General features: G+C 48.7%; 2 protein-coding genes across 4 annotated transcripts; both read left to right on the top strand.

Moving 5' to 3' along the window:
• The first annotated feature begins 1,268 nt into the window (after positions 1 to 1,268).
• LOC6540978 (serine/arginine repetitive matrix protein 1) lies at positions 1,269 to 24,712 on the top strand. 3 transcript variants are annotated; one of them, XM_026978755.1, is made up of 9 exons: positions 1,269 to 1,873; positions 10,950 to 11,233; positions 17,342 to 19,193; positions 19,979 to 20,561; positions 22,820 to 23,005; positions 23,063 to 23,220; positions 23,279 to 23,728; positions 23,790 to 24,090; positions 24,229 to 24,712. In XM_026978755.1, the coding sequence occupies exons 2-9, from the start codon at positions 11,164 to 11,166 to the stop codon at positions 24,415 to 24,417; spliced, it is 3,789 nt and encodes a 1,262-aa protein (XP_026834556.1). In that variant the 5' UTR covers positions 1,269 to 1,873; positions 10,950 to 11,163; the 3' UTR covers positions 24,418 to 24,712. The 3 variants fall into 3 exon arrangements, with proteins under 3 accessions (XP_026834556.1, XP_015014767.1, XP_026834557.1); XM_015159281.2 differs by lacking the exon at positions 10,950 to 11,233; XM_026978756.1 differs by lacking the exons at positions 1,269 to 1,873; positions 10,950 to 11,233 and adding an exon at positions 14,017 to 14,155.
• On the top strand, positions 2,863 to 3,263 carry LOC6540988. Its single transcript, XM_001970382.3, has one exon. The coding sequence runs from the start codon at positions 2,912 to 2,914 to the stop codon at positions 3,113 to 3,115; it is 204 nt and encodes a 67-aa protein (XP_001970418.1). The 5' UTR covers positions 2,863 to 2,911; the 3' UTR covers positions 3,116 to 3,263.
• Positions 24,713 to 25,127: the final 415 nt, after the last annotated feature.

Genomic DNA, 25,127 nt, shown 5'->3' with positions numbered 1-25,127 from the left:
TCCGAAAAAGTACACTGAAATATGTGCGTTTTAACATATACTTAACTACATATTAATATTTAACTCATTTTAAAAGTAACAAATTCGATTTATTGATTGAAGAAAGGATGTATACAGTTTTACAATCGTATGATTTTTCAGTTCATTAATTCTATCCTTTAATATAGTCGTCTTCACGCACAAAACACTAATCATTAGATTTTAAATTAGTCCCACACATTTTCCCACTGTGTATATTCAAAGAGCACTTCACACGCCAGTATCGTGGGTTGACAACTTTATTAAAACGAAATGGGTTCCTTCGATTTGGTAGGGGATTGCGGGTTGGGGGTCGATGTGGACGTGCTTTATAGTTTCTTGACCGACGATGACGATCGATGATTTATTTGTGTGTGCTGCTTATTTCTCTGACTTTTTGATTAATTACTGTGATATTCAAATATTCAAGTGTGTGGCTGTAAAGGCGCAAAGGTATAATAATGCAAATACAGAGGCACTTCAAAAAGCAGAACCTGCTGTCACAGAATTTTATACCATTTTTAAGTGTACTGTATTGAATCTAAAGTTGATCAACGGGAATAAATTTTAGGTTTTAAGTCATGTGAAAGCCCCGTCTTGCGAATTATTCTTAATTGGGAATTCGTATTGAAAATAAAACTTGTGATCTTTGAGGCATTCCAGTTATGGTAATATTATTTAGTTCGGAAGAGTCGTGTAGAAGCACTGTATTTTTGTTTAGATGATGTTTTAGTGCTAAGTTATGAACATATTTCACGCTTTGTTTACCTTTGTAGCCAGGGATTAGCGCCTGCTCGGCCGTATCTAGAAGATGAATTAATTAGTGCTCGGCTTTAATGACTAGTGATTGATGAGTGGGAGTGGCCCCGTAATGCGGAGGGAAGTGCGGAGATGGGCAGCTGGCTGAGGGTCACCGAACAGAACAGAAGCCAGTGGAAACTGGTCGACAGACGGAACAGGCAGGAACATCATTTTCATATTGGCCAGCGCGTAGGAAAACATCCCAAGAATGTTTGGGCGATCTGGTTTCACTTGTTTTCGAGTGAGTACTCGAACCTTGATTTGATTCATATTCGCAAACGAAAGACTCCAGAACACGAACTGGCTCTCGAGCGCTCTCCGCAAACACCGGCTACTTGTTGCCGCGCCACTTGTTAGCCCGATTTAAGTTTAAGCTCTCGCTCTCTCTCTCTCTCTTGCTCGTTCTCTTTCTCTTAGCGAGCTTTAACAGCGATCTTGGCCAAAACGCTGGCTCTGGGCTTCAGTCGGCTCTTAGACGTAATCGCGTTCACTTGGGCCGAAGAAAGCTCTCGATTCAGCTGTGGAAACAATCGAAACTGCGTCGCGTTCGCAATTAGCAGCGATAAATAATTACAAAAGTACACATACTTAAATACAAACGAACTGGCCAGCGCCCATCTGCCACAGAGGATATCTCGTTCGATCCTCCCTGCCAATACCATATAAAGCCAAACCAGCAACGACCATCGGCACGTCCATTCAACCGTTGAGCGAAGCCCACGCAAACCGACACAAAATCTCAAACACAAATCGTGATAAATTTTCGCTAAATTGTGCAAACGTTTTTCGACTAATTAAAATTTGACGTGCATACCAAAACTCCAACTTCGAAAGCCCCCAACGCGGGAAATATAAATTGCAAGCGAGCTAATTTCCGCGACGACACTTGGCAAGTGAAATAATGAAATAAAAATAACAAAAGTGGGAGAACAAAGCCGCAGAAACGAACCCACATCAAACACAAAATAAACGTAATTAGAACTGCGCAAATTACTTAGAACTGCAAAAACATTTGTTCTCCCCCACACTAACGCACGAGGAATGCTGTTCTGAGGTGAGTCGACGTTCGATTTGTACAGTAAAAGCACCCTAAAACCGCCAGTTAACGCCGTAGTTGCTTCTGCCCAGATAACCCACTGAAACCGAATCGGATCGGAACCCCGACTATCCATACTAAACCCCCCATCTTCTGGGCGAATCCTCCGCGATGCTCTTGAATAATTCAGCCGCGGATCGTAATCTGAATCGGAATCGCAATCGCCTTAGCGATCTGCAGTGGGCTTTACGACCCCCGAATGTGTCCCAGTTACACACTGATGTGGGTGGGTGTGTGTGACTGTTCCATATCCGTATATAGAATAGAGTCGGCCAACGCAACAGCGCCGATTGTGAGTCAGAGGTTCGGCTATAGTTTGGGTTTCTGATTGATCCGCTCAACCTTTCGCCCTATCTGGTTAATTGGAAGTCGTTTGGGGTTCAGTTTGGCGCAGAGGAAGATCATTTCGCCGTCTACTTTCTATCGTTATTTCGGGGCAACATTAACTTAAACATTAACAAATACACTTAACAGCCCACGACGTGGTTTTTGAATGGGGATGCAAATTAATAACCAATAGCCAGCCAATTCTGATGTTAATAAAATTCGAGCGACTCCGCAAATGCGAGCGTCTTTATTGTTTTGGGCGGAAATAGAATTCTGAAGGCCCGCTGAAGGCAACCGAAAGCAAAAATTTTTCAATGATGAATGCCTAGTTTAGTGAAAGTTTTCGCGTTTGGAAACGATTCTCGTTGGAAATCTGCTTGCTCTCAGCAATCTATATATTGGTTCTTACGAATTAGCATTGCAAATGCGGAATTTACATTAGCTGTGGCTTAATGCGACTAGGAATTTTATATTTATGGCTGTTGTTTGGTTTTTTGCCAAAATATCCATAAGTAATTGGCCAGCATCGGCACATTTGAATTCAGGTTCAAAGCTATTCGTTATTCATTAGGAAATGGGAATCGAAAACCTTATCGCCAGGGAGTTAGTGCTCATTTCGATCTAGCCTCGACGCCAATATATTCCACAGTCCAGAGATAAGCCAAAAAAATGGACTCCCAGAAAACGATAACCTGGTTTTTCGGCTTGCCATGGGTGCGCTATGCGCAGATCTTTATCGTGGTGGCGGGCGATCTGCTTGCCCTTTCCAATCTGTATCCCAAGCACTCGAGGTACATTGCGTGTCCATTCCTACTCTGGCAGGATCTCCAGGCGGAGGACGGACGAGCCGTGGACTCAGCTCAGCAGTTCTAACAAATACATGTGTTTCAGCGTGCGTAGGAGACGTTTTATTGGCCCAAAGTGTTTTGACCAGACCAACCTTGAGTTTCAATGCCAATGCCAGGCCCATGACGTCACTTGTATCTGGTTGCCTTTGCTGGTTAAATATACTGAATGTTTTGTACATATGTGTACCAGTATATGTCGGTGTGTCTCTGTAGGTGCCTTGGTAAACACCTCGTGCTCGTTTTGTTAGCTGCAGCTCAGGACGCCGAGTGCCTGTGAGCCTCTTCAAATGCCCGGCCAAATTAACCCGACTCCTCATTAAAGGCCCAAAATTCGAAAGTTTCGACCGTCGTCGTCGTCGTCGTCTGGAAATAAACGTCAATTTAAACGAAGCCTCCGATCGGTAGGAACGCACTCAGGGTGGGGGGTTCAGTTGGGGGTTAAAAAAAATTGAAAATTCTCAAAAGCCGCTTTTGTTGATGTGGCCAAAAAAGGTCTACAGCCTTGCCTTGTATGCAGTCCTACGGCCCGTTTCATTTTCGTTTTTGGGAGTTGCGTTGCCGCCGTATTATCTTGTTTTCGGTTTCAGCGCTCCGATATTTTTGCTCGCTGTTTTCTGCTGCCGTTTTTGGTGTGCATGCGTCAAGGATGATTTGTATTTGCGCACAAGGCGATGCCAGTATTTCGTATTTCGATTTCTGTACTTCATTTGTATTCGATTTCGTTGGTGACCCGGCCCGGCCCGGGAGCTTCCTGCTTCGGAGCAGTGTCCATGTCCGGCTTTCAACACGTACACCTACGAAGCGTCGCGGGTTCAGTAATTAGTCACCGAGATCAAAGGCCGCCGCCACCAGCGACTCATTCTCGGAACTAATGCAACTGTTTGCTTAGTTCTTAGATACATAAGCCTCGTGAATGGACTTTGTTTGCCTGGACACCAAAGTCTTTAACAGGGTAATTAACGTGAGTTATAGTGGTTATACGTTCAACCTAGATCAGCAAGTTGCCCAGTTTTTCCCATTTGGATCAGTCATTCATCGAAACTTGGCGCTGAAAGCTCAAGTAAAATTAATAACTCGATGACTGTTAGTTCGCCCATATTTCTATATATCATGAATGTGAAGATACAAATGCTGAAGAATTCGCGCATGATTTACATTCAAAGAAGTTAGACAAAATTGGGTGAGTAGGTTTTACAGCCACCACGAATAAAACTCAGATCGTATGCTTAGAGTTTTTGTTATGCCGCATTCGAGGATCGTATTGAAGCACACATTTTCCTCCCAAATCATTATAGCCAGTTGGTTGCCATATCCCACTCCCTGGTGACCTTACGCGATCGATTGGAAGTGCGAAGCGCTCTTCGCAACTCGCCGCACATTCACTTTGGCATCGTGCAGCTTTAATTGCCCATGGGGGTTCAACAGCCAAACAAAAGCCGGGCAAAACTCACAAAATGGCTTTAAAAATCAATGTCTGTCAATGTCTGTGGCGCAATCGGCCTGAAAGCGCCGTCGATCGCAGATTGTTTAACTGTTGACTTAAGCGGCAGTGTTAACAAATTATTTGACTTGGTCGCATTTGATTTAAGAGCCAAACATCGCCACCTGGCATTGAGGCTCTTCGCCGGAAGTTGGACAGCGGGAATCCAATCAAACCAAAAGAAATCAAGTCGGATCAGATCGGACGGAACGGTAAATGGCATACGACACTTCATAGACCGCTGCGGAAGTACTTACCTCTCAATTGGGTACATTGTTGCCCCCGCCCCGCAAATCAGCGGCATTTGACACGCTCGCTTGGCTTAATTTCGGTCCTCGGGGCTTGGAGTTCACAAGCTGACCTTTCTGGGGGATATCAGGTGTCGCCGGGCCACAAAGCATGTGCAACTCGACGCCCTGGGAAACAGGTGAACGGCAACTCTGGGAAGCTGGATGATCCTCAAGCCGAACTGTATTTCGGGGCTCTTCTTTGGGTCTTTTGGGGTTCGGGAAGGCTTTCAATGAAGTCATTAACTTGATGTATTGGCCGATAGTTTCGCCTGGTTCGCTCTGTTTGGGGCGCCTTCATCTGCCAGCCGAGCCAATTACGAAATTCTAAGAATCGGATCCGGATCGCCCCCAAGACGTGGGCCGTTCATCATGATATCATTTGGCCGAGCGACACTGCTACATGCACATAAATTAGATGTAAAACAGGGCAGTAAAAACCAGCCGAATCGATTATGACCGAAATGTTAATGGGCCGCAATTTGGTCTACGACTTGTCGTCATCATCATCATTGCCTTATCACGTACCGAGCGGCCCCATCTGAAGTGGACTACAGAGGAGTGTCGTATTCAAAGCGCAGATTTGTAACGCTTTCATAACGCTTCCACAAGTCCAGTGCCCCATCCACCCCCGAATTGACCAATTGTCCAAAGGGCAGTGTTGAAAGCGCACTTTGTATGCCGGTCGGGAAGTAGGCGACTTTGATTCGCGGTCAACAACTTTGGGATAAAGGGAATGGAACCGAGCCGAATCGAACTGCATATCAATGAAGTCCGGGCCAGTACTCCACTACAATCCACTCCACTGGCCATTCAATCGCAGCCCCATCGAAATCGAATCTAACGCGGATCAATTAACCGATCTGCGAACTGAAATTAGCATAAATTACGACTTCAGCTACCGCTAGTTGGCCGGACGGAGCGATCGGCATTAATTACCCCGGGAAAGTGAAACCATCCGGGGGTCTTATGCAAGGCGGAAGATGGCGAATGCACCGTTGGTTATGACATGCACTACAGACCCAAAGAAGGCACCTCTGGATTTGGCTAAGACAGCCAGACAGCCAGCCAGTTTACCAACATCGCGTGCAAGTTCGCCCTTTTCCCACTCAACGAGTCACTCGATTTCCTTGACTCCAGGCGGTTTTTTTGTGTTTTGGCTCTGAGATGAGCGGCTGACCTTTGCCACCGCGCTTGATTCGTTGCCGGAAACTTTGACGCTGCCTCCTTATTGATTTCCCAGGGAAAGCTTCGAGTCTCGCAGATTCTCCGGCTAATAATTGCGCACAATTGCTGGCGAATTCAGCGATAACAAGCGAAGAATTCGACAGTCATCTGACTGGCGGACCTCAGAGTTGTGAGGAGCAAGGAGTGGCGCCCCAAAACTGAGAACATTCCTGGCAGGCGTGAGAATTAAAGATGCATTTTTAGAGCAAGATGGGCTTGAACCAAGCTGTTACAATTTGAATGCTCAATAACTTAACTAACTTTCTGATCATGACAAAAATCTATTGCAATTCAAATAAAAGTGAAAATGATTTAGCACTAATACCCTTTGTAGAAATGCGCAAACAAGTTTGCATACCATAGCGTTTCCCTGGTTTTGCCTAGTTTTGATTGACCGGAGATCTGATCTGCCCCTCTGATCGAGTTTTAAGCGATTAAAGACCTATGATCGATCGACCCATCTCAACTCTCTACTGTCCAATCGCCGCGGTGTCTAATTGATTTCCGTGCAGGTTAGGAGTCGCAGAGCCACCAGCCATGACATGGATAGAATCCATCGCTCCATCGCTCCATCACCTCCGAAATACTTACACTCCCAGGGCTAATTATGAGTTCGAAAAGTGAAATCTTTTGTCTTCTCTCCCGGCCTCCGGCGATCCCAAGCATTATTAATCATGCAAAAAGAGCCAGACATGTAAGTCAAGAAATTGATTTACATATTTTGCTGGCTGGGAACAACTTGCATTTATGCTATCGACACTTGCCGCCTTCCTGAAAAAGATGCCACGTAACGCCGCTTGGATTAACCTTCTAACACACATAGTGCTCTTAGTCCGAGTGCGAGGTGCTAGCACAAAGGAAAGCTTCTTCCCAGCCAATTCCGACTCAGATACAGATACAGATACAGTTTAGCTGGCTAACAAAGCGTGAAAACGACGCGGAGCGGCAACAAAAACTATGACAGACAATGTGACCAAGTTTGGCATTGGATGGCGGAACCAGGGACGTGGGCCTCAAGGGGTTAAGGAACGATCGCCGAAATTATATTCTAGCTTTTCATTCTGTTCAAGTCAAATTTCTTTTCATTAAAAAGCTATTTAATCACGGCTTTATAATGCCCTGAAGTAGTATGTGCATTTTAAGTGTAATATTCGACAGCTGCATCGCCTTTCCAATTTTAAGCTCTACGTTCAACTTAAAAGTGAATTTGGAATTTTATTTTAGATATCATGCTAAAATCTGTTTACAATGAAGTTCTGTAATGTATATCGACATTCTTTTAAAGCATTACCCTTTCAAAAAAGCTGATCTCATTCTTAATTCGCTTGAAGCTCGGCTTTATTATAATTGCCCCTCCACGACGCCCATGTGCGAGCTGGTGAGTGGGCGCTGGACAATCGCCAGACAATCTCCGAGCGGGAACTTGTCATCGTCATCATCTGGCGAATGCCACACGTTCATAGATGCCCGCATAGATGTCTCTAAATGGGAGTAGCAATTACTAATTTCCTTAGTAAAGCGCTCGGCTCAAGGGGAATTTAGTTGTAAGACCTGACAATACCCACAACGCCACTCGCCAGGGTCTCGGCCCAGTTGCGTCCATGCCACTCCACTCCACTCCACTCCACTCCAGTCCAGACCAAACCGAACCAAACGCACTGGAATGGGCATGGCCCAAACTCCCGATTCCCGACTGCCCATTCTCCATTTGCGACTCCCGGCCAAGCCAAAGACAGCGCCGGCGCGTTCTTTGGCTGTCCAGCCGTCTGGAGAACTGGGCATTGGGCATTGGGCATTGGGTATTGGATATTGACCAGTCGGCCCGCTGAGGCAGCAGCGGCATTCACTCACAGATGCCTCGGCATAGATATCGAAATGCAATTAAGTATTTGCCAAAGCCGAGGACGCGAACGAGCGCCACCAACAAAGCGGCGGAGCGGCGAGGCACGCATGGAAAAATGTTTCCAACGCTAGACAACGTCCAGTTGGCCCGACCCGGCGCGGCTCCTCCGCTCCAGAGGGAGTAGGATCCAGAATTCAGCATTCAACATTCCGGGGGCGTCGGGTGGCGGGTGGCGGGCGGACGGGACGCTCTGATCTTTGCATAACATGGACTTTGAATGGCCACAGGGCTTGGCCATACTTACAAATTGGACTACACCTTCATTTTCACTTCTATGTGAAAGGCCGCTCTGGATGGCACACTGCGCGAAAACGGGTGTGCAGCAGAGAGAAGCTAGTTGTGTTTCCAAAATAAAAATTCCGACTGGGTATCTTGATTTTATTACCCAAAAAGGCCCACTGAAGGAAGATAATCCAAAGTGAATAGTTGAAGTTTACTTTGCAAATAAAACGAGGGATTTAGTAATGTTTTATTTCAATAAGGTTCCAATAGATTGATTATACTTAAGCGTTAAGATATATCCACTCCTGCTAGACTGATCATTCTCTACCCTGTTCCGTTCTCCCAGTGGACCATTCCGATCTCCCTCGGCTGCCTGAACCCCAGAGGTCAGATCGACTCCGTGGCGCTGAGAACACACGCAAAGTGGGCAAAAGTCGAGGCGTTTGTTTGCCTTGCTGCGCACTTTTGGTTTCACTTGACAGCGGCGGAGGTATGGAGGGGATTGCCAGACTTGGGTGGAGTTGGGGCTTGGGTTCTGGGCTCTGGGGTTTCCGTGTTAAAGTTCAAGTTCAAAACAACTATGGTTCTGGGGCCGGGCTGCCGAGCGATCGGGGGGAGCATAAATTGTTTGCTCTGCGCGCTAATCTAATCCCATTCCCACATGCACGGGCGTAATTCGTATAATTTCGCATAATTCACCTGGAATTAGCTACTCCCCGGACCGGAGACATGCAAATGCGAGCTGTGAATGGCTGAATGGCTGGACACCCGGCTTTTTAGTTTAATTGAAAGATGTGCGGCCGGATGGCGAGGTGCCCAAATGCAATTGCAGCGCTGCAGCTCTGCTGCGCCGACTCCAAGGTCCGTCAAGCGATACAAATTTTATGTTTATTACACCTTAATAATGCGTGTTTACAAACAAATCACGTTCATGGCGCAATCAACGCTTGGCAATCGGCATCGGCATCGGCATCGGGAATCGGACATCGGCATCTGGCGTAGCATTGCGCATAAGCGCCTGCGTTCCATCCCATCCCAAGCCATAGGATCCCGAGCTGGTCTGGACTCAAACTCGGCTCCCATCAACGTCAGGGCGCACGCATGCGCACTCAAATTATATGGTAAAGGATTTTTATTGGCAGCTCGCAGCGTTTTTCCCCTGCGACGGACTGCATCGGTGCCCGTGATCAGACAGACGACCATTGGCCATTGATGTCTAGCCGGGCGATTGTGCTCGTTAGGGCGCGAGGCCAGCTCCAGCGCCTGGAACTCGATCGGGGCACCAGGACTGCAGTCGGCTCTGGGTTTTGGGTTTTGGCCTGGACCGGGGTCGGGGTCGGGGATTAGCCTGTAGGACCGCGGCCTGTAAGTAAGCCAGAAAGTGAATGAGCACCGTCCTTGTCCAGGTGCCGTGTTAGGCAGCTATTTTCCACACTTTGCCAAGCTCCTTCTTATATATACTCTACAAGTACGTTTTGGCCAAAATCAATTACATGCTGTTCTGGCCTTATAAGAGTGCAAAGATATATGTTTCATAGTTCTATTAACCAGAGTTTTCAGATAGAGCTTATCTGCTAGCTCTCGTATCCACTTTCTGAATTAACATATCAAGTAATACGCACAGGAAATAGTTAAGTAATTACAACTAGGAGGAATCGGACCATGAAGCAATGCATCTTAAGCCGGAAAGCTGGGATATAGGTTATCATTTAAACAAACACATTGTTTATGCAGAAATAATACGGCCAGAGTCATAAAACATGTGCCAGGTCCCAAGATCCCTCGTTTTGCAGTTTGCGCATGTTGCTTTTGGGTGGGTGCGTGTCCATGGAGCAGTCGCCTGGACTGGACGTTGGGCTGGGAACCAGGGATCGAATTCGGGCACGCGGATCGAGGCAGGCTGGAGCGTCTTACCCTCGGGTCCTCGGGCATAATGCATTGTTTAAATAGAGTTTGCACTCGCGTATTCAAATATGAATATTATCGCGTTTGCCTGATCGCAATCAATATTTCTACGGTTTTCTCCTCTCAGGCACTCCCGCCAGAATTGGAATCTCGTATGCAGCCCAGGCACCCTCGTCGTGCGTCTATTTTTGTAATTGTCAGAGGGAACAAAAAATACGTAAGAAACCCAATTCGATTGTGCCCACTCCCGAATCTGGGGAATCAGTCAGAGTGAGCGTCGGAGTTGGAGTCAGAATCGGAATCGGAATAAGAATAAGAATTAATTGGCAATTATTCTTTTGACTGCTGTCATGTTTATACTCTTCAGAGAGGTATGGAGAATTTGATGCCAAAGTGATTTTGGAAATCTTTTCCTAAGAGGAGGTACATTGTATCATTGCAGAACTCATTATTTTGAATCCAAGGTGTGGTGTTATATGATAAGTACTCGAAACTGCCCTGAAAATGTTAATATCTTTCTGCTAAAATTGCTGTGGCGTGCTCTTCTTTCCTCTGACCTATTCAAATGCTACTACTTACTTCCCTAAACGTCTTAGCAACTGGATTAACTAATTTATTTTTAATACGACTTTCTCCACACTCGCATGTGTACAGAACATAAAGATTAATACCGAGCTAAAAACCCTAGACAAGTGAAACACAAAAACAAACTGGGCTAACCGACGAGCTGCAAACTAAACCCAAGCTGGCTAATCGCAGGAGATACTCGTATAATCGAATAACACCAATAACCAGAGCAAAAGAGGCTAACTCAGAGAATATTTTCTTTTTGCAGCTGAATACCATTTAAATTGGCTAGTTTAAATGGAAAGTGCGCAGAGTTCAAACAGCTCGATGAGACTGTCACACAAAGAATTTACTTAGGGTTGCAATTCTTCCGAGAGAAGACCCGACAGGAGAGAGAAAAGCAAGACAGATACAGAGAATTCAGCCAAGGATACAAGGATACCAGGATACAAACCCAACCCCATACCCATCCCTGAGCTAAGATGCACACGGGAGCGGCGAATGGAGGACCCAGGGTCAGCTTCAATCGGGATGTGCACGTGAAGCGGATAGGTCAGTGCGTGGTTGAGGAACTAGGTACCTCCCCCGGTAATCGTAACCCCAATCCGCGACCCAAGCAGAAGCCAGAAATTAAAAACAAATAACCAACACGCGCAGCCGCCAAATGAGAGCGGCGAACACGAACCCACAAAGACCTCTAATGACAAACTAAGCAAAGCAGCCATAAGAAACCTCATCAATAACCAGCTAACAAAAAATTACTAACCAAGTGGCATCAGAAAAAGCACCCGTACATTTGTGTGAGTAGGCCAATTTTGGTCAATCAATGACGGACGCTAACGCTAACAACCCACGCGAATGCAGCTCATTAACTTGGCCAGCCAGTTCTGGCCAGAGGCTTTCCACCATCCACCATCCATCGCTCCATCGATCCATCGATTGCATAATGGCTGTATGGAGAAGCTCTTCAGTTTCATAGTTCTTCAGTTTTCCGTTTTCTATGTGGCTCTTGAATTTTGGCCAAGAGCCGCATATTTGCACATGTGGAAAGGAAAGAAAAACAAAAAGAAACCTCGCGCTGGTGGGCGAGTAAAGCCAGAACGAATGCCAAAAGCAATAAAAATAATAATAATAACAAAGCCGCCCCAACAATAAAATGTAGTTTACCTTGAGAATAATCGCACACAGATACGGCCTGGCGCAAACTAGAGAGCTCCCATATAACTATTTTAAATAAGTTGATATTTTATAAGGCACTGCAACTCGCAGCCGAGAGATGTTCGCTCTCGCCGCCCGAGTATCGTTTTGCACATCATCTCTAAGCGGAGGGGGTTTCTGGGGAGGATCGGGTCGAGCGGGTGGTTGGGGTCGCCGATGCGGACGAGGACGGACCCACTGCATCTGGGCGCTTTGTCTCCGCAGCTTCGAGTATATTATTATTGTTATGATTATGTCTGGCAGCCGCGACAGCAACGACATGGGATTTATTTCATAGCCGGATTGAATTTATGGCCTCTGACGGGAATGAAGAAATTAAAAATTGATTATGACCAAACCGGCGCAGATGTTAATTTTTTAGACGGTCCCCCCAATTTAGAACTGCCAGTGGCAACTGGCATTCGCGAGTGGCATTTCCTTATGGCTTCGATGGCCATCCACGTCTAATTAAGCGCAAGTCCTTTTGGTCCGCCAGTTGGCGGTGCGTACGGCTTAAATGGTTATGAACCAGATTTCCCAGTCGCGTAATTGCATCAAATGGTTGCCATTTCGGCCAACTCGTTTAATGCTCGCAAACGAACTTAATTGCAATTTCTGAATTGGCTTAGGCAAATGCAACAAGTCGAGGTCGATAGCCGAAATGTAACGTGATTAGCTAATCGGACGACCAGCCACGATTCATTAGCTTTGTGATTTCAGTGCGCTTACGAGGTCATCGAAACGCAGGTTGTGATTCAAGCCAGAGCTGAAGAGATCTCATTCCAGTTTACAAGTCAACTAAAGTGCGGTAGTTCTTTGAATAGGATACACCATACTACTGGGAGTTTACTTTCGTGGAACTCGGCTAAATATGGTTGATTTTCATGAATTGAGTTTTAAAACAAATATTTTAAATCAAGTGTGCGCACATCTTTTTCCTTCGTTTTTCTTTTTATTATTGTGCCCGCAATTAGCCAAGTATTCCCTAAATACCCTATTATCTCCGCAGTCACAAGCGCTTAAAGTTATTTAACCCGGAGTCGAAAATAAATTCCGTTCGCTGTCTTTGCATGCAAATTAAAGCAATTATGTGTAAAACACAGATTTAATGATGATTTAATTTTGACGCAACATAGTAGCGCGATAAAGGGAAAAGACGGTGGAAATTATTCGCCCGCTGGGCACAAGGCAGCGTTTTCATCCGCATGTTAACATGTGAATTATCTGCCAAATTACAGTGCAGTCAAAAGTCAAAGCTGTTGACTGTAAAAAGTCAACTAAAAGCCGTCTAATTTCAGCCAATTTGAGTACAGGTGGGCCTCGCTAGCGCGACTGCTGCGGCGACTGCGAGCGTGATCAACCTTGCGGAGCGACAAATTTGGCCAAGACGAGTCGGGTCGGCAGCTGTTCTGCCTTGGGCCTGCTGGATGCACTGAGCCAGCTTTTCGAAGGCGGACAGGTGACGAAAGGCAAGGGAGCCGCGCCAAAACGGGCTCCTTTGTTCGGGCTTCGAAATCGGCCCAAGTCGACGTCCTTCTAGATATCTGTCTTAGTTCCTATACTCGTCTGTGTATTTGTAATGATGACATAATTTCAGATGCGCGATCGAAAAGGCGTTTTGAGAACGAGTCCACATTGAGCTGCTCAAGGCGTGGGCCGCTTTCCCGATTGCGTAATGTCTGGGCCGGACATTTTCCCATTATGCCTGCTCTCTAATGAGCTCGTACACCTTTAATTAATTAATTTAATTAGGCAGAGAGCAAGTCATTATAATGAAATTTGCTACGTTTCCCACTCGCAGCCGTGCGAGCTCCACATTTGATTTGCTTCGAGTGCGACTTTGTCAAAGCCCCAACTGGTTTTCTGTTTGCTCTCGTGCCATCTTTGGGTCTTCTACTCTGGGCCTGGCTGGCTGCTATTAAAATGCCATTTATGCTTTTTATTAATTCATCATTTGCATACGCCGAGTTTTAATCGCCCCTTTGCGTTGCCCAAGAAACTTAATTAATAAGCCTCGTTTTTGGCTCGCCTGCCCACAAATTTCGCACTATTTTCTGGCTGTTTTCCTGTTATTACTATTTTTGCCAAGTGACATTGGCGTGGGCAGGCGCAGTTGTCGACTGGCTAACCGCTGGCCGGAGATTGCTTTCAGTCGCTTTTGATATCGGGCTCAGTCAGGTTCTGGCCGCCTGTCATTATCGTTCTGGAACTGAAGTGTTTGTGCTATGTGACAAGCCCCGGCGAATTTCAATTGAGCATTAGCAGTGGAGAACCTCGGTAAATTCGGCTAAATGGAGTTGTCGATCATCTATCTGCCTACAAATCCCCGTGTGCCCAACTTCAATTGTCGCCACAGAAATCGGTTGGGATTGCAGACGATTGCGTCATTTGTTTATCGAAATGTGTATTGAAATGAGTCGCAGATTATTTTTAGAGCTCTTTAACTCTTTTCGACTTCGGCGAATGGCGCGGTTTTTCTTTTTCCTTATTTTATTTTGGGTGATTTGTTATTTGTTTATCCGCTCTCCCTGTAGCTACAGCTACAGCTCCAGCTCCAGCTAAAGCTATACAATACAAAGCTGTTGCTGTTGACAGCCGCTTAGGGGGAGAAACAAGTTTCTCGCCTCAGTCTTTTGAATCGGCTTCATTCTTTAGCGAAAGTTCCCATTCGTATTTGTTTTGAAAGCCGTGCAGCACTGGCCAGCGAGCAACTTTAATTGGCCAGCAGCCCCAGTTGCATTGGCAGACTTCCAGCAACACGCTGATTTGCATACTTGGGCTGCCCCAAGGACGCGGCGCCGCTTTTGATGTGATTAGGTCCTGGGCACCGACTCCGCGGCCCGATTAGCTTGGGAGCACTAAATTATTTTCATACATAAAATAAATGCGAGCTGTCCCCGGGCCCAGATAAGGACCAGCGTCAGCTCGGCGATGTGGGCCCTTTAACGAAATCGAAAGTGCGCCCGGGTAATTGAAATACCCCATGGCAGCCTGGGCGGATCTTTAGCATGCCTGTCCTAGAACTACACCTAGAAAAAAGTTCAAACTTGATCCTAATTGTTGAGCTGTTGGTAAGATTTGGTTCCAGTTATACTAAATTTCCATTTAGAACGTCTTCAACCACGGAATCGTTTTATCGAGCTTGATTTGCCAACAGCTAACTGCCTTTTTCTAGGTGTAGGCCTAGACCAGTAGCGAGAAGAGGCAGGAATGCGGGTGAGCTCCCATTTAGCCAGGTTGGCTCGACCTTATCTTGTCACTGACATGGCCAGCGGGGGATAAAGCATTTTTGCCAACTAAAACGTTTTGCTATCGACGGGGAACCGGGGTGTAGAGGTGGACTCTTCAACTTAGTGGTTGTGGTTGCCTTAATGAAGCGGACTGGAGGTCGCAGCTTGGACATCAGCATTATCATCCCCAGACAATTGTTGCGTGGTACCATTAAGCCATAGTAACCAGCGAGCTGCTCCTGGTCGCACTTGTGGCAAGTGAAAGTCTTGCCGCAAAAGAGTCGAGATTTCAATACTTACACGTACAAGTATATGAGTCGAGTCCCCACTTCTTTCTGGGGTGCGTCGCCACGAAGTTGGTCAGTGTGTTTGAGGCAAAGTCGCCAAGCCATCACGACAGCCAAATTATGTGCAGCTACCCGAAAAAACCGGAACTGAAGCAGAAACCCAAATCAAAACTGGCCACCGAAAGGCGCTTAAAGGCAGACCAGTTGGAAAAGTGGATCAGATGCTTTATCGCCAGCAGAAAAAGGTTATTAAAACTCGCAGCTCCTTGAGGCCCCCACCTCCAAGCCGCGCCAAGATCGCATTTAATGGAACTGCCTAGGATGGTCTTGCAAATCACAGAGCCCGCCGGAGCTGGCGTGGCCACATTAAGTGGATCAATGATTAGATTAATGAATGGCTCTCAGCGCCTGGTAATCAATCAAAGGCTGCACTCGCCCCGAGATCATTGTCTTAGGGTCTTGGGAACTTGGAACTTGGAGCTTGGAGCTTGGAGCTGTTTACGGTTAGCCGACATTGATGCTGTCGCTTAGTGCGAATTTATGCTTTCCTGTTGCCTCCAAAAAGCAACGAGAAAGATACAAAATACCGCCGCCGGCTCGCAAACGAAACCTTGTAAGTTGGCCAAGACTAGTGAGCCATCATGATGGTGCAGCGGGCCAACTTTTCACCTTGACACATATCGCATGACAGCTGAGTGCAGCCGGAGATGGAGATGAAGCTAGTTGTGTGAGCGGAGTGAAATACAGTCTCGCAGAAACTGCGAGAATGCTCCCTTTTTAATTCTCCCAGTTCAATCCGCAATCCTCAATCCCATTTCCAATCCATTCCCATTCTGCTAAGCCAATTTGGCACACGACACGCCCAGCGCTGTCATTATTCATTGTTGTTTGAATTTCGATTAGGCACCGGTGTCACTTTGCCATTTTGCTGCACGAATCCGTCGAATGTGGGAGCGGTTCTGGCTCTGTGGGTCCGCGAATGTGACAGGTTGTGCAGGTGAATGGACAACGGTTGGCGGAGGAGGGTGCTAGTGGCCGGGTGGGGCAACAGAAGTCCAGTTGATCTCGGGGCAAGGTCAGCGCAGCACCGAGATGCCTCCGATGATCTGGGATCTCGACACCGTGCGCTGACTTTGAGGTGTGTAAAGCAAAAGATGTAGTGTAAATTGTTACTTTTCGTGAAATGGAATAGTAAAAAGTTGTTTGTTATTGTGATTGCTTAAATCATTCTTAATTTAGCAAACGTATTTCATGCAGCGCATTTCTTCAGGTGTACGGTGACTAGCGCTGGCCGGAAAAGGGGACCGACTGCCTGACTGGAGAGATCACGCATCTTGGCTAGCACATCTCGTTCTGGCCACGATGATGATGCTCGTTTCGGCACGTTTTCTTTGGCATTTCTGTTTTGTTCTCGTGGCCCCTTTGCTGTTGCTGTTGTTTTCGGCGTATTAAATAATAATGATTATGAAAAAGTGAGGAAGTGGAGGAATCTTTATGCGAGATAGATCAACTGGGACCGCAGCAGGCCCGTCTCTTCAATGGCCATTAGCGCTTACAGCGTCCGATTACAGAGCAGGCGTTTCACGAGATCCAAGTATCTCGGCTCCACTTCCAGCAATCCGCACCGAAAGCATCTCGGATCGAGAAGCCAGCGACAGACGTGGGCCAGATCCATTGTCAGACGGCCGGTCTCGCAACTCTTGAACCGAATTGGTCTGGTCGGGACGGATCGGAACGGGACGGGACGGGCTGCCTTATTTAGCAGCTAGCAGCTAGCAGCTGGCGGGTTGGCAAGTGTGAATTGGCCACAGCTGGCTGCCAGATATTACATCATCAGGGGCCGGCTAATGTGCTAATTTGTCTTTACATGAATGCCAACTAGTTCGCGGAACTGCCTCTGCAATTGTAAGTTAATGCCGCTCCTCCTCTGCTCCCATCTCTTTTAGGCAAGCATCCCAGTGAGTACGAGTCGCAGCCGAGTAGCCAGCCGAACTACCACCAGCTGCCCAAGGACATCGATCCCGAGGACATCCGCAAGGAGGCTGCCCTGGTGATCGCCCAGGCGGGCAGGCACCACAGCAAGGCCGAGAACGGCGACCACATCCCCAGTTTCCGGGCCAAGCAGAAACGCCAGAGCCAGCCCAGCGACTTTAACTCCCTGCCCACGCGCCGCAGGAAGGGCAAGCCCGTGGCCCGCAGCGCCAGTGACGCCTCCACCAAAAAAGCGGCCAGCAAACGGCCCTCCATCTTCGGGCTCTTCAGTCGCAAGAGCGACTCGAATGTCAGCCAGTTGGACAGGGATCCGCGCTTCGAGGACGGCGGCGCCCGGCGTTTAGTGCGCAGCAAGAGTGATGTGGGCAGCAGCAAGCTAGCCAGGAGAGCGGAAGACAAGGTCCACCAAGGCGCCACCAGCCAGTCCAAGCAGCAGCTGAGCCCCATCATCGAGCAGGCCCAGCGGGAGGACTTCTTCGAGAAGGACTACTTCCGGGAGCGAGAGCGCCGCAAATCAGACGCTGTCACGCCGCGCGAAAAGAATGAAAGCGTTCGCGGCCTGAACGAGTTACTGGCCAGGAGTCGCTCCCAAGCGGAGCTAGACGGTCCGATCCTCCCAACAGGCCCAACAGGCCCATCGGGAGGTGCTTCCATTTCGGCGGGCATTCGCGACAGGATCGAGACCCTGCAGGCGAAGTCTGGCGAGAATATGCACAGCTCCCAGCAGCCGGCGGAGCGTCTGCCGCTCACCAAGGGCCGCACCGTAAACGGCCTGGTCAAGCGCTTGTCCATGGAGCGCTTCTCCCCGCAGCCGGTGATCAGCCAGCCGGCCTTCTCTTACATTCGGCCCAACGAGGGCATCACATATGCCCAGCTGGATCTGGGCGAGGATCAGTTGCGCCGGTCGCCACTGGAGAGAGATGTGCGCACTCCCCAAAGGGAGTTCGCGCCCGCTAGGCCACCGAGGGCCAGCGATGTGCGCCCCAGTTACTCGCCCACATCCCATGCCGCTCCTTTGGCCAGCAGGACCAGTCACTCACCTTCGCCCTGGCAGCAGCTGAGTCCCCGCAATCTCAGCGACGAAGACGAGGGCTTGGGCTACGAGCCCAGGAAGGTGTACTATGAGGAGGAGTTCCCCCGAAAGGCGGAACCTCCCATTGTGCCTGTCATCAGGAGTGTCAGTCCCTCGCCCTACCTGGACGAGTTGGGCCATCGACGGGCTCAGCTGGAGACGCGTATCCTAACGCGGCGGTTCGGGGAGGGAGCAACCTTGGAGCGGCAAGCGGACAGAAATCGGGAGGTGGGCAGACCCACTCCCGAGCGGGAGCCAGAGCGCTTCCACCGACCTCTGCGCCAGGAGCTGTCCAGCGAGTTTCCACGAGAGAGTACCCAAGTGGACAGTGGCTCCACGCTGCCCAGAATGGAGAAGACCTCTCGCTACCGCCACACCAAGTACTATGACGACGGACACGGAGGCGTCAAGGAGACCTATGTGCGGGAGACCCAGCGGGATGGACAGGTGCGGGAGTCGCGGCATCGCGAGCGCATCGGCGAACGGGAGCGAGACTATAACTCGGCAGATCGGCTGGAGCAGGAGCCGAAGAGCCTCGACTCTCAATTGACGGATCAGTACCGATCCTCGCCAGAACTGCGCTCCCAGCAGCCCCAGCCGCGAGAGCAGCGGGAGGACTACTGGCAGAGCAGCCTGAAGCGGGATAAGCTGCAGCAGCGCAGCTTCGACAAGGGCGACTCTGGCATTGAGAACGATTTCCGGAAGGAGTCCTTCAACGGGGACTTGACCACAAGGTAGGCGAATAATCTTGCCTTATATAGGTATCAATTTGTAATAACTTTATGTGAAAACAGAAGAGTAGAGTTTCTCGACTATCAGATACCCGTTACTCAGCTAGTGGAAGTGCGAACGAGAAATTTCAGCTTTCTTACGCCATTTCGATAGAAAATGGGCACGAAATAAAAACAATTTAAATAAATCAATAGAAACTGGCAAGACTAATAATAAAACGAAAAAATAGAAAAACATGCGGTTGTCTCTGTAATCTGCATGCAGATCTCAACTTTTAGCTTTTGAAGTTCCTGAGAGCTGGACGTTCATACGGACGGACAGACCGAAAGACAGACGGACGGACAGGCGGACATAGCTAGACCGACAGAATAGATAGGGTCGGAAACATACAGATTACATACCTATCAACTGATCTAGTATTCCCTCTCTCTACGAGTAACTGGTGAGAAAACAATATAGGTATCAATTTGTAATAACTTTATATGAACACAGAAGAGTAGTGTTTCTCGACTATCAGATACCCGTTACTCAGCTAGTGCAAGTGCCAACGAGTAATTTCAGCTTTTTTATGCCATACTTATCAACGGATCTACGAGTAACTGTATGAACACAAAAGAGTAGAGTTTCTCGACTATCAGCTAGTGGAAGTCCGAACGAGAAATTTCAGCTTTTTTATGCCATACTTATTAAAGGATCTAGTAGAGGGAATACAAGATACTCTCGAGTAACTGGTAAAATAAGAAATAACCCTATACCATCTTCTATTTAACGTATGCTGCTTGTTTAGATGGCGCAAACGCACTGTCCTTGATGACATAAGGGCCTGCGAGTCATTCCTGCGCAAGGAGCGCCGGGATAGCGCCCAACAGCGCCAGTTGCAGCGGCAGGCGGTACCGTCGCGCCTGCGCCACGAGCACAGCTACGTTTACAGGGAGCGGTCCATCGACGATGGCTCGCACTTCGACCCGCATCTGGACAAGTACCCGGTGGCCACCAGCACGCTGCGTCGCAGAGAGCAGCATTCCACCTCCCAGAGCCAGTCCCAGCCCCAAGTGAGAGAGGACTCGAGCACCCTGAAGCGGAGCAAGAAGCTGGGCGGCTTCGAAAAGGTGAAGCAGCTGTTCACGGGATCTGGCGGAGGCGGCAGCAATGGGGGCAGTGGTCGCAGCAGCGGTAGCAACGTGTCCAGTGGCAAGAAGGAGCAGATGAGCAACGGCAACAGCAGCACTCTGAGTCGCCGCGACAAGGATAAGGAGCGGGAGCGGGAGAAGGAGCGGGAGAGGGAGCGCTACATGGTCAGAGAGGAGGAGATGCGGTCACGCTACCGCGAGCATCACACATCCGCCCAGGAGACCTCACGCGAACCAAAGGTATGTGTTGTTTGTCAATAAATCATTTATTTGGTACAATGTCCATTCCTTGAAAACATAAATGTCAATGTCAGTACCAATTGTTTATAATATATATCTTAGTTCTATTCATAAATAGTTTTACCCAAGTCTAGTATAATAATTTGGTTAGCAACAGAGGAGGATGTACAAATGAACCCATGACATGAGCACATCTAATTTTTTGTGCAACTGCGAGCCCCTTTGCCCTAATTGCCAATTGATGGCGTCAGGAGGAGGTCATTAACCCGGCGGCTGGGCAAGATTACAGAGTCTCTCGGAATCCAGACCCTCGTCGGCTCACTTGGTCATGGTCGGCTATTATTAATTTCGAATTAATCAAGACTTGCGTCGATGGGTCTTGCGTTTTGGGGGAGTAGCTGTGGGAGTAGCAACCCATGTTTTGGCGATTGCTCTGCTCCGCTCCAAGCTGATCCACTTCCTGGTCCGGCCAGAAATCACTGGCAGGCGGGTGGGCGTCGGAGGGCAGCTGAAAATGGTGCCATCCACATCTCTTCTGGGGCATTCTGGGCGACTAAGCTGACCAAGCCATAAAGAAACACTCGCGACTACGCTTAGGTAATAAACGACAACTGGCCAAATAGAGTTGCAAACGGAACGAAAAGCGCTAACACGACAAAAAACTAAACAATTCAGCGACGAGGCGTCGTATAAATTTCGAGCAAGAACAAAAGCGTCGAGGGTCGAGCTCGTATATAGAAAATAGAAATATCTGTGTGCAAGATTTAGAAGTGGAAGACCCACGCAGCTGCTGTCATTCTGTCATTCTGCCATTCAGGCAGCCAGTCAGTTTGTCACTCTGTCAGTCCGTTTGTCAGTGCGCTCGCAAATTAAGAAAGCTGACAGCGAAACGACAAACATCGAGGCGGGGGAAATTGAATAAACTGGGCTTAGATTCAGACGCGGATTCGGATTCGGATTCGGAATCGGATTCGGATTCCGATGCAAAACGGTTGGAGCTACTGTTGCCGCCGAGGTGTTGCTGTGCATATTGCGCAACTTGCAACTGCAACAGTGGCTGCCGCTGCTGCGTACGGCTTGCTGCAAGCCAATTTGCAATGCTTCAGCGCACTTCTTGGCCAAGTCTAAGAGGGCCAGAGGATGTTGCCACTCTTTAATCGGCCGGATGTGCAAAGTGGGCGGCCCAAAACGCTTATAATCAGCGAGTTTTTAGCGGAATGGAATGCCCATCCTGCAGGAGATTCACGCCAAGGTGTGGCCAGTGCCTCAAACCGTTGTCAAAAATTATGCTTGCGTGATAGAGGTATTTATAAGGCCTGGCCAGCGGGAACCAGCATCTTTAGCGGGACAATGTGCTGCCATTATTCATGGGGCAGCCAATAAAACATGCCGCCCGATGTGTGTTCCGCAGAAATCTTTAAGTGCTTGCCATTCATTCCAGATATCCAACATGCCCAAAAACACACGCGAGAGACTTGTGTCAATAATGCTGTTGGCTTATTTATGGGCCCCAACTTGGTCGTAAACTTATTGGGAGTCGCAGTCGCGTTCTGGGCACATTTGAATACCTAATTATTTTGTGGGTGCGTAGTCTCAGTCAGGCTTATTGTTGAGTGCCCCAGTAAAGTTTAGATCGCAGGCTGGGCACCTGCCGTCCCCATTCAATTTGAAACCCCATATTGCACCAGTGGGGAGGGCGGCCTTAACCAATCATCACCCACCGCCCACCGCCACCTGCCCCCTAAAACCCAATACCTATTACGGTTTCGACCGCAAGTGGGCCAAAGTTTCATTGGGCCGGCCGAATCGAGCCGACTTGCTGTCGCATTCACAAACGGCAAAACAAGTTTGTGTGCCACCCTACCACTTCACCACTCCCCCACGTGGCTACGCGCATAAAGGCCACCTGCCCCACATTCGCAACCTGTTGCGAGGCGGTGGGAGGGCCGACCTTTGACCCGAAAGCGAAAGCAAACCGCCCACGGAATCGAGCTCAGCTTGTGCAGGGAATAATATCAATCACATCGGTCGTTAGTTCGAGGTATCTGTGTGAATCCTACTTGGTGTCGAAGTTAGCTTTATTAGTCCATAAAGTTAAGACTATCTGGGGGTTGAACCGAATAAAATTCTGCAGGGATTTGAAGTATATTACTTGGAAAGTAATTATTATAAATAATAATAAGCGAAAGTAGGATTTTTTAGATTATTTTACGAAGCATGCATGGGAATACTTATGGTTAATTTTCCCAAATCCCCAGACTATCGATATCTCGATGCGGCGCCGACTGTCCACGCCCAAAGCTAGTCCTCTGCTGGTGAAGCGCAGTCCGGCGGACAAGCCGCCGAAGAAACATCCAAAGCCGAAGGAGTCGGCACCCGCGAAGGTCGAGAAGACGAGCTGGTTCAGATCGCTGGACCGCCGGGCCAAGAGCAGTCCCAAGGAGGTAGGAGCGACTTTCTTCCACATACGCGCTTTAATGCACCAGGCCCATTCCTTTCAGCTCAATGTATCCGTGAACGGACACAGTGAGACCACTTCGAGCTTGAAGCGGACCAAACGCAACACGACAGCTGCTCCAGCCAAGAATCTGCGCTTCTTTGGCGACACTGACCTGGACTCGAATCCGCCAACCATTTCCAAGGCCGCCAGCATGCCCAGGTAAAAGCATAATTAGTTCAATATGGAGGCTAGGATCCTCATACATTTTCATCGCCAGGAGCCGTCCTCCGCTGGGTCAGTCGAAGCACTCGCAGAGTGCCTACCACCTGGACCGCAGTCCTCCTCCACCAGCACGGGACTACCGCCACTCGCTCGCCGGTCAGCCTGAGGGCCATAATAGAAATGGTAGCAGTCGTCAGCGGGCTAGCTCCATGCAGCACCTGGACAACGGAAGCGACGAGGTGGACTTCCGGAAGAGGCGCCACTACTCGCGGTCCCGCGAGTTGCACGACATCTCGGAGAGCGGCTCGGAGCCAGAGCCGGCGGAGCGACATAAGAGGAGCAGCACGGCCGGGCAGCGGGCCATGTCTCTGGAGAGAACGTTGGATGCACCGCGGGGCCAGCGCATCGAGGATCGCCCGCTGCTGGGACCACCAAAGCCGGCAAGGAGTGCCGAGCGCCGCGGACTGCTCAACAGCCTGGGCCAGGAGAACGTTGGCTACGGCAGGTGGGTTGGATCGAAACCACTAATAAATGTAACCTTAAGTAATAAGCCCATCTCCGTGCAGAGATCGCTATCCGGCGGAGAGTTCCGGCACTGAGGGCGAGTCCAGCTTGCATAGCCAACGCAGCGTTGTCTATCTGCACGCCACCACAGTGGGCGACATCCCACAGCCATACAACCTGCGCCGGCGGTCCATGTCGCGCGACGACCTTCGCAAGGTCAAGCCGCAGGCGCCCCAGCAGCCGCCGCCCCTCCAGCCCATGACCCGCACCGTCTCCAGGTCCGTATCCATGCTGGCCCCCTGGAAGCCCAAGCACATCAGCGAGGGTTACGAGATCAACTACTCGCAGGAGCAAAACAAGCGGGTAAGTTTCACACATAGCATAGTTGGTTTAGTTTTAAGTAAACAGATCATTTCAATTTAGAGTTGCTTTACCTTATAGACCTTTAATAATAATTTTATGGATTGTTGGAGTGTTTGATAACGATTGATATGTGTTTAGATGTCCACACTGCCGCGGAAGCCACCACCACACAATGGGGCCACCAGCGCCAGCACCTTGAGCCGGATTGGCCGCAAGAACGAATCCTCCACGCCGACGCGACGGTACCACATGGACAGTCTTGGGCGCCCGCCACCCCCGCGGTCGGTGCTCTCCGCGTCGAATTTGCGCAGCGCCAGGACGAAATGAAGCGAGTGGACGACCCTCGAAGCCTCCACCCGGTGCTCCACTGTGGAGGTCCGGAGCCCAAGCGCACCTAGTTGCTAGTTGTAATCATTAATGCGAACTCGAAACGTAATTCTAATCAATTCAACTGACGGAGAAGGAGAAGGAGTAGGAGGATGGCATCCCGACGAGAGGCGATGCCCTCACTTAGTTGCGTAGGATTCTTTAACCTTTGTTGCAATTCTCGTCATATTTTAAATGTGAAATGTATTCGTACTCCAGTAATAATTATATTAATAAAATATCAGACTTTAACTTATCCGTAACGGGTTCTGCTTAACTAATGGCAAATATGGCTTGATTAAGTTAAATATTACTTTTTAAAAATAGGCTTACCCAAAAGCACTGTCTACATCATTTTTACATTTATTTTACAAAAAAGAATCTTTTTCAGTACACTCAAAACTGCGCTTAGTGGAGTTAGTAACCCCAAGCAGTCCCCCCGCAACTGCGCACAGTGCCGCCAAAACTGCGCGGCAGATTGTTTAATTTAGAAGAACTGCATCTGTTGACCGATTGCCCGTCCGAAACTAAACCCCAACCACCGCCCACATCTCACGCCCACCGACTGCACGCTGTGGCAACAAAAAATATATAAAGCAGAGGGGAAAACTCAACATAAATTATTTTTCACGCAGCTAATAAATTATTCGCAGTCACTCAACACCCAGCAA

The sequence above is a fragment of the Drosophila erecta genome, unplaced genomic scaffold (genome assembly GCF_003286155.1).
Source record: "Drosophila erecta strain 14021-0224.00,06,07 unplaced genomic scaffold, DereRS2 tig00000055-arrow-pilon, whole genome shotgun sequence".
NCBI classification, from domain to species: Eukaryota; Metazoa; Arthropoda; class Insecta; order Diptera; family Drosophilidae; genus Drosophila; species Drosophila erecta.
The sequence above is the reverse complement of the archived record's forward strand: the minus strand, read 5'-3'. Positions and strand labels throughout refer to the sequence as shown.

What these genes read in the sequence shown, in the direction of transcription:
- LOC6540988 (XM_001970382.3), top strand. Translation starts at nt 2,912, where the DNA reads ATGGACTCCCAGAAAACGATAACCTGGTTTTTCGGCTTGCCATGGGTG.
- LOC6540978 (XM_026978755.1), top strand. Translation starts at nt 11,164, where the DNA reads ATGCACACGGGAGCGGCGAATGGAGGACCCAGGGTCAGCTTCAATCGG. An exon ending in AACGGGGACTTGACCACAAG is followed by an intron (nt 19,194 to 19,978) that starts GTAGGCGAATAA and finishes CTGCTTGTTTAG; the next exon opens with ATGGCGCAAACGCACTGTCC. An exon ending in AGACCTCACGCGAACCAAAG is followed by an intron (nt 20,562 to 22,819) that starts GTATGTGTTGTT and finishes CCAAATCCCCAG; the next exon opens with ACTATCGATATCTCGATGCG.